This window comes from Silurus aristotelis (genome assembly GCF_946808225.1).
Source record: "Silurus aristotelis genome assembly, chromosome: 7".
NCBI classification, from domain to species: domain Eukaryota; kingdom Metazoa; phylum Chordata; class Actinopteri; order Siluriformes; family Siluridae; genus Silurus; species Silurus aristotelis.
The window spans coordinates 144,995-154,226 of NC_139580.1; the positions used below are offsets into that span (position 1 = coordinate 144,995).

General features: G+C 38.9%; 1 protein-coding gene across 4 annotated transcripts in view; it reads left to right on the forward strand.

The window, feature by feature from the left end:
* LOC310728862 (Na(+)/H(+) exchanger beta-like) overlaps nt 1-6,780 on the forward strand; it is a 37,436-nt gene extending 30,656 nt beyond the window's left edge. For 2 of the 4 annotated variants that reach the window (XM_083546704.1, XM_083546703.1), the window contains exons 7-13: nt 1,484-1,573; nt 1,846-1,916; nt 2,030-2,206; nt 2,352-2,451; nt 4,166-4,264; nt 4,389-4,458; nt 5,644-6,062. In XM_083546704.1, coding sequence (XP_083402830.1) covers nt 1,484-1,573; nt 1,846-1,916; nt 2,030-2,206; nt 2,352-2,451; nt 4,166-4,264; nt 4,389-4,458; nt 5,644-5,840 — 804 coding nt within the window. In that variant the 3' untranslated portion in view covers nt 5,841-6,062. Of the gene's footprint in view, nt 1-1,483; nt 1,574-1,845; nt 1,917-2,029; nt 2,207-2,351; nt 2,452-4,165; nt 4,265-4,388; nt 4,459-5,643; nt 6,063-6,684 lie in introns of those variants that run through there. The other 2 variants (XR_014534360.1, XM_083546705.1) reach the window with 2 other exon arrangements.
* The last annotated feature ends 2,452 nt before the right edge of the window (nt 6,781-9,232 follow it).

Consider the following 9,232-nt stretch of genomic DNA (forward strand, 5'->3'; position numbering starts at 1 on the left):
CTTCAAGACTGTTGGAAGACCATTTCAGGTGACTACCTCTTGAAGCTCATCAAGAGAATGCCAAGAGTGTGCAAAGCAGTAATCAAAGCAAAAGGTGGCTACTTTGAAGAACCTAGAATATGAAATTTTTCAGTTGTTTCACACTTTTTTGTTATGTATATAATTCCATATATAATTCCACGTGTTAATTCATAGTTTTGATGCCTTCAGTGTGAATCTACAATTTTCATAGTCATGAAAATAAAGAAAACTCTTTGAATGAGAAGGTGTGTCCAAACTTTTGGTCTGTACTGTGTGTGTGTGTGTGTATATATATATATATATATATATATATATATATATATATAATATACACAGGTTATATACACAAATGAATGAAATGTTGGGCAGAATGTACAGTAATGATATAAAGATACATAGATAAAAATAGTGCAGATGTAATGAGTAATAGAAAAGTATGTAATATGTACATGTATTGTACAGAGGTTATATACAGTGTTTCGTTTTGTTTTGTAGTGATTAGCGATGTAGTGTAATGGCAGTGTTCAGTAGTGTGATGGTGGATGGGAAAAAAGCTGTCCCTGAACCTGCTGGTTCTGGTGCGCAAGTTCCTGTATCTCCTTCGTGATGGAAGGAGGTTAAACAGTTTGTGACTGGGATGTGAAGAGTCCTTGATAATGCTGTGAGCTCTGCGCAGACATCTGCTGTGGTGAAGTTGTTCAATGGCAGGTAGTTGGGTGCCAGTGATGGGGTGGGTGGTTTTCACCACCCTTTGCAGGGCTTTACGTTCACTCACAGTAGAGCCTTCGTACCATACGGTGATGGAGTTGGTCAGGATGCTCTCAATGATGCAGCGGTAGAAACTCGTTAAAATCCTCAGGGACAGATAAGATTTCTTGAGACTTCTCAAGAAGTACAGGCGCTGTTGTTCTTTTTTAACCAGAGCTGACGTGTTCTGCTGCCATGTCAGATCCTCAGAGATGTGAACTTCCAGGAACTTAAAGCTGGAGACTTGCTCTACCTCAGTTCCATCGATGTTGATAGGTAGATGTCTCCTGCTGTTGGATTTCCCAAAGTCCACAATGAGCTCTTTGGTCTTCGTAGGGTTGAGAGTCAGGTTCTTGTTGGCACACCATGCTTAAGACATTAGCCTTTGGATCTGAGGGTCATGAGTTCAAATCTTAGCCACACAAAGATGCCACATCTGAGCCCCTGAGTGAGGCCCTTAACTCCAGAGCTGCTCAGTTGTATAAATGAGATAAATGTGTCTCACTCTGGAAAAAAGTTGTCTACCAAATGCCATAACTGTAAGAAACAATCCAATTGATTGTACAGTGAAATTGAGAGATGTGAAGCTGCAGAGATGCACTCATGCATGGCACGAGACACAGTTTTTACCTTCATGTCTTACCCTGTCATATTAATATTATAATTAATAATCCTCTATGATTTCTTATTTGGTTTATTTGGTTTTCTGTGCCAGGGAATGACGATTCGGCCGTTGGTGGAGCTTCTGGCAGTGAAGAAGAAAAGCCACACCAAGTTTACAATAAATGAGGAAATACATACACAGGTCACTTTCTCCTGTTAACCTTCTGGATTTTGATTGGTCAGAAGGTGTTGATCAGTTTTCTAAACAGCAGCCAAGTGCAGGTTTATATTATTGCACTCAGTGTGAAATGTTATTGTTTCTATAGCAACGGTTGTAGCTGTAGAACACAAGGATGTGTAAAGAACAGGAACAAAAAGGAATAAAACTAATCAGCTATGTATGATTACTGTAAATCCTCACTGTGTGTGTGTGTGTGTGTGTGTGTGTGTGTGTGTGTGTGTGTGTGTGTACAGATTCTTGACAATCTGCTGATGGGAATGGAGTGTATCTGTGGTCATTATGGACACCTTCACTGGAAGGACAAGTCAGTAAGACACTGAGCACAACCAACACACTACTACAATAATAAGAAGTTATGACTTCTATCCTCCCCTTTATCTGCCCCTCTCTACCTCTTTATCTGCCCTTTTGTCTCAGGCTAAGCCGCTTTAATAAGCGCTACATTAGGAAGTGGTTGGTCTCAAGGGAACACTGTGAGGAACCACAGCTTATTTCTTTCTATAATAAACTGGAGAGGAAGCAGGCTCTCCTAGTGGCTGAGTGTGGAACTGCAGCCAGATTAAAACCATCACTGCCCTCCACTGCATCAGTAATGTAATTATGTGTTAAGCTGCTTTGAGACAATGTCCATTGTTAAAAGTGCTATAAAAAATAAAAATGAATTGAACTGAATTAATGTAAATAACAATTAATTACATATAATTATTATAAAGTGTGTGTTTGATTTGTGTGCTTTCAGGAGTGTTCAAAGTCAGAGGAAGAACTTGAAGATCACAAAGCAACAAGAGGAGGCAATTCGGAAGATTCTCAGAACAAACCTGCAGAAACCACAGCAGAGGGTGTGTGCACACATTTAAACTCCACCCATAAATTTAAACCCCACCCATAGATTCAAACTCCACCCACAGATTTTAATTCCACCCACAGGTTATAACTCTACCCATAGATTTAAACTCCACCCATAGATTTGAACTCCACCCACAGATTTAAATTCCACTTATAGACCTAAACTCCATTAATGGATTTAAACTCCACCCACAGATTTTAATTCCTCTCCTAGATTTAAACTCCACCCATATATTTAACTCCACCCAGATATTTTAACTCAATCCACATATTTAAACTCCACCCACAGATTTAAATTCTTCCTATAGATTTAAACTCCACCCACAGATTTAAATTCTTCCCTTAGAGTAAAACTCCACCCACAGATTTAAATACCACAGACAGACTATAACTTCACCCATAGATTTTAATTCCTTTCATAGATTTTACGATTAAACATGAATTAAAATTTATTTATATGAATTTATATTTCACCTAGAGGTTATAACTCCAACCATAGATTGTTAACACCACCCACACATTTAAAACTCCACCCACAGGTTATTTAATTCAATTTGATTTTAATAATGAAACTGGTCTCAGAGCAGCTTTACACAGATATTAAGGTGCTAAAAATTAAGATGTTTATAAGTGTAAGTTTGTCCCTGATGAACAAGTCGGTGGCGTCTGTGGTGAAGGAAAAACTCCCTGAGATGCAGAAGGAAGGAACCTTGAGAGGAACCAGACTCAAGAGGGAACCTCATCCTCATCTGGGTTCCACTGAATGTCCATTTATTACAGTTAAACGATGTTGAGGTGCAGTGATGGAGATCAGAGCAAACTGTAGTCCTGAGTCAGTGTAGCAGACTGTAGATATTAACTACAGTCCAAATCCTCAAAGCTCCTGATCTTACTCCAGAATTACATGGATCCACCCAAGGCATTGATGAGAAACATCACCAGCTGCACAGAGTCGCCTCCAGTCGAAGAGAACATCATCCAAAGGCAGACCAGGATGAAGTGGAAAGATCCACAGAGGGAAGAGGAGCAGGAACAGTGGTCACTGGAACCCCAGGAGCATGTTTAACTTGACACACAGAGAGAGAGAGAGAGAGAGAGAGAGAGAGAGAGAGAGAGAGAGAGAAGAGAAGGATATGGATTATTAAGTCTCGTGATTGTTGTATGAAAGTTAAGTCACTGTGCAGTTTGGACTCCGGTAAGATTCACTACAGCAGCAGAACTAAAAGGGAGAAGCAGAAGGAAACACAGACATGAGGATCTCTGGGATAAGAGACGACCCACCACACCACCATCAACAAACCTGAGTGAACGTGTGAGAGTGAGGAGAAGACAGCATACAAATATCCCAGTTCACCAAACACTCCATATCCATGATCCCTCCAGATCTGCTCCTTTACCTCACAAACACCTACTGACTAAACACTCCACTAAATAAATATGTGTTCAGCCTCGACTTGAACACTGAGACTGTGTCTGAGTCCCGAACACTGATTGGAAGGTTGTTCCATAACTGTCGGGTTTATAAGAGAAACACATATTTATCCTCCACTAATACATTTACACTCCACCCACAGGTTATAACTCCACCCACATATTTAAACTCCACCTATAGATTTAAACTCTACCCTACATACACATGCACAAGCACACACATTCACACGCACACAGATTTGTGGAGACACTGAGTGTGTGTGTGTGTTTGTGTAGATGCGCTCATACAGTAGACACACACTGCTGCTAGAGGAAGAGGAGGACAAGTGGCGTGAGCTTCAGCTCCACAGACAGAGAATACGGATGGAGCGGAGGGTGAGGATCAAAACACACTACTGTTTATAGTAACTCCACCCACAAATTTAAACTCCACCTACATGTTTAAACCCTGCATTATTATCATTGTCTAGATCATCGTGTGTAACATGTTTTCCCACAGATGAGTCACTATTTGACTCTTCCAGCTAAAAGGAACTCCCCCGTGATCAGGAGAGCAAATTTAATCTTCAGTAAGTATACACAACTACAGAACTGCAACCAGAACCAGAATTTAAAAGACAAGTTTGAATTAAATAGAGAGAACCACAACTAAAAAAAGAGAAAACATCAAGAGAGAAGATCCTGCCTCTGGATATGAGGAACAAACTTTTAGACAATAAACCGCTACATTCCAACTTTATAAGCTCTTTATCTCTGTGAAGCTGTAAAAAAACACTCTACAAAAATAAAATTGAAAAGCTATGACTAAAAAGTAGAGTCAGAAGGATAACAAAAACAAGAAACGAATCCAGAAGTATAAAAATATCCAAACAAGTCAAAACAAAATGCTAAACAGAGAATAAGAAAAAAAAACTGTAAGGAAATTTACTGGAAGCAAAACCTATTCAACTCTGGAAGAAAACTTTAATACAAATAAATAAAAATGTACTTTATTCGAGTACACTTTCTCTGTGGATGTTCTTACTCCCCTGTTATGTTCTGTACAAGAAACTCGGAGCATGTAGAAGGTCAGAGAGTGGAGAGCTGAGTTCAGGTGAGAAACGGAGAAGAGTTTAAACATCTGGAAAGTCTATTAACATGTGATGGAAGAAAAGAGAGCATGAGATGGATAGAAGTGCAGAACTCACCAAAAGTACAGAGAACATGTACAGAAGCAGGACCTGCAGGAGCAACTTTTCTGCTCGATAATGTTCCGAGATTCTCAAAGCTGGACTTTTTCTTTTTAGTGACCCACACCAGGAAAATGAGTGCATGAATAATTGATAATTAAAACCAGAGACAGAAATAAAAGTAAAACTAAAGAACAAAATCCTAAAAAAAAGAACAGAAATCTGAATGAAAAGCAAAAGTAAAAGATGTAGTAAAACAACTTTTTTGGGCATACATAATAACATCATGACCAGGAGAATATTCCAGAATGCATGGGTGAAACGGTTAAAAGGTCATGGGTTTAAATTGCAACAATGTGGAGCTGCCACTGAGGGGCCCCTGAGCGAGGCCCTTCGCCCTCACTTACTCAGATGTATAAATGAGATATATGAAAGTGGCTCTGGATAACTATAACCTAGTCTAGAAATATATAAATAAACATAAAAGACATATTCAGTACCAGTGCATCAATGGAACATCTATACGCACTCTATATGCACTTTTAAATGATGGTAGTAAAAAATGTGTTGTAATTATTTTTCCAGCAGAAAACCCAAGCAGTCATGTGGAAAACGAACCAGGCTCTAGTCCAACATGCACAGTGAAACAGCTGAACAAAACACAACCGAGACAAGACAGCATCAAGAACATTCAAGATGGAGTGAATAAAAAACAAACCATCAAAACAAAAGATGAAACAGGAAGACTCCCAGACAAGAAAAGGGAAAAGTCTGGAAGCTGAGTGAAGCATTTGGTCTGGATGCGAAGGAGTAGAAACCTCTTCAAACTCTAACTAACCTAGATGCCAGAAGAATTGAGAAGGAAGATGAAGATGAAAATGAAGATAAATGCACTGTTACAACACCAGCTTCATCCAAAACTCCTAGCTGAAAGACAATAAGATGTATTTCATAGGTGGTTCTTATAGGAATAACAAACAACACGTCTTTTTGGACTGTAACATCATCCACTACTCAGATATGTTCATTATTCAGACACATTTGCAACACAGACATGCCAGTTAGTCAGTCGCATCAAGAGAGAGAGATAGAGAGAGAGAGAGAGAGAGTGTGTGTGTGTGTGTGTGTGTGTGTGTGTATGTGTGTGACTTTTTTAATGTGAAGATGATTTAAAATGTGTGTACACACAACTGACTGTCAGTTCTTTACATCATTATATTTGAATCAGTGTGTTATCATGTGTAAGTGTAAATCTAGTTTATGATAGTCATATTTGTTTTATAAAAAAAAAAAAATGATTGTAAATAAAAATGGTTAGTGATAAACTAAATATAAACATTTATTTCACTAATTAGTCTTTAATGACGTGTGTAATTCCTTCAGGAGTGAGAATGACGCAGAACTCACCATGGAGTCGAAATGATGCAAACAAAATTTTGTGTGTGTGTGTGTGTGTGTGTGTGTGTGCATGCGCGTGAGATTGTGTTGATGATAAAACCCATCCCCAAAGGATGTTACTAAGACTACTGTGAACAAACACAACTGTATTAAAGTTAAAGACACCCTGTATCATTCAAAGTGTGTTGAACAGAGTGTGTGTTAAACAGAGCGTGTGTGTGTATTAAGGTTCTCTCTTGTCATGGCAGTGGACTTTACTGGGACGTGGCAGATGTATGAGCAGGACGATCCTGAGGAGTTCCTTAAAGCAGTGTGTAAGTCTCCTTTATTCTTCACCAAAACTATTTGTTATGAACTGTAATCTTCTGTATAAAATTGTATTGTAAAATTTTGTATTGTTATTGTAATCTGTACAGAAACGTAATTTACAGACATCTTAAAGTTACAGCTTAACCTCTAATGGTTACAAAGCACCGTCACTCGAGACTCCTTCCATTAATGATAAGAAAAAGTCTTAAAGAAATTATTACACTTGGTTTTTATAAATTTATGAGGAGCATGTCCTGAACACGACCATGTGATTTAGCTGTTACTATAGAAACCACAACATATTTAAACAGGAAAATAAACTCATCAGCAGAAAATAACCTGTTTATATACATTTTGGACATCACATTAGTTATTTATATTTAAATGACTGTGAGTAAAGAGAGGATCATTTCAGCTTGAGAGATCCTAAATGCTATTGAACTGCTCTGGAATGAAGGGGATCACAAGGTCAGTAAAAAATCTCTAGTGACTAGTGAAGAACACCTGGTCCGAAATGCCAAGAGTGTTTAAAGGTGTTATACAGTCTAAGGGAGGATATTCCAATAAACATAATTTGGAAAATTTGGGTATAATACATTTGTTTGGTACAGGAAATCAACAGTTACATTCATCAGAGTTTGCAAAGAAACAGAAAAAAAACTGCATGTGTCTCTCGAATTTTGATCTCCAGTGTGTAAATATATATATATACAGTGAGGAAAATAAGTATTTGAACACCCTGCAATTTTGCAAGTTCTCCCACTTAGAAATCATGGAGGGTCTGAAATTGTCATCGTAGGTGCATGTCCACTGTAAGAGACATAATCTAAAATAAAAAATCCAGAAATCACAATGTCGGATTTTTTTACCTATTTATTTGTATGATACAGCTGCAAATAAGTATTTGAACACCTGAGAAAGTCAATCTTAATATTTGGTACAGGAGCCTTTGTTTGCAATTACAGAGGTCAAACGTTTCCTGTAGTTTCTTACCAATTCAATTAAATTCAATTCAATTAATTTTTATTTGTATTGCGCTTTTAACAATGACCATTGTCTCAAAGCAGCTTTACACAGATAATGTGGTGATTAAACGTAAATATGTTCTTTGTAAGTATGTTTGTCCCTGATGAGCGACTGTGGCAAGGAAAAACTCCCAGAGATGGCATAAGGAAGAAACCTTGAGAGGAACCAGACTCAAGAGGAAACCCATCCTCATCTGGGTTGCACCAAATGTCCATTTGAAGCAGATATACAATGCTGCGGGGTGCAGTGATGATGATCAGAAGCAAACTGCACTCCCGAGTCAGTGCAGCAGACCGCCAAAACCTACTACAGTCCAATCCATCCTCAAAGCACCCGTTCTACTCCGGAATTACATGGAACCACACAAGGTGTTAATGAGAGACCGTCCCAAGCTGCACAGAAGTGTGAAGATCCACGGAGGGGAGAGGGGCAGGAACAGTGGTCACTGGAGCCTAAGGAGCATGTTTAACTCGACAGAGAGAGAGAGAGAGAGAGAGAGAGAGAGAGAGAGAGAGAGAGAGAGGGTGACAGGAAGAGAAGGATATGGATTATTAAGTGTCCCTATTGGTGTATGAGAGTTAAAGTCACTGTGCAGTTTGGACTCCAGCAAGACTCGCTATGGCAGCAGAACTAAAAGGGAGAACCAGAAGGAAACACAGACATGAGGATCTCTGGGATAAGAGACGACCCACCACACCACTGTCAACAAACCTGAGTGAACGTGTGAATGTGAGGGGACGACAGCATACAAATATCCCAGTTCACCAAACACTCTATATCCATGATCCCTCCAGATCTGAGCCTTTACCTAAGAAAAATCTACTGATAAAAGGCTTGACTAAATAATTAAGTTTTCAACCTCGACTTGAACACTGAGACTGTGTCTGAGTCCTGAACACTGATAGGAAGGCTGTTCCATAACTGTGGTGTTTATAAGAGAAACATCTGCCCCCTGCTGGAGTCTTCATTATTTAAGGTACCAACAAATATCCTGCACCTTTTGATCTAAGTAGGCATGGAGGATCATCCTGGTACAGAAGTTCACTCAGATACTGCAGCGTGAGGGCGTTAAGTGCTTTATACGTCAGTAGTAGTATTTTATAATCAGTGTGAGATGTAATTGGGAGCAGTGTAGATGATTAAAACAGGGCTGATGTGATCATATTTTCTAGATCTAGTGAGGACTCTTGCTGCTGCATTCTGAACTAACTGAAGCTTATTTCTGCACCTACTCGCACACCCAGACAGTAAAGCGTTACAGTAGTCTAATCTAAAAGTAACAAAAGCATGAACTAGTTTTTCTGCATCCTGTAACGACATAATATTTCTAATTTTAGCAATATTTCTAAGGTGAAAGAAGGCGATCCTCGTAATATTATTCACGTGAGACTCAAAGGAAAGACTCGGGTCAATAATCACACCAAGGTCTTTAACAGCCATA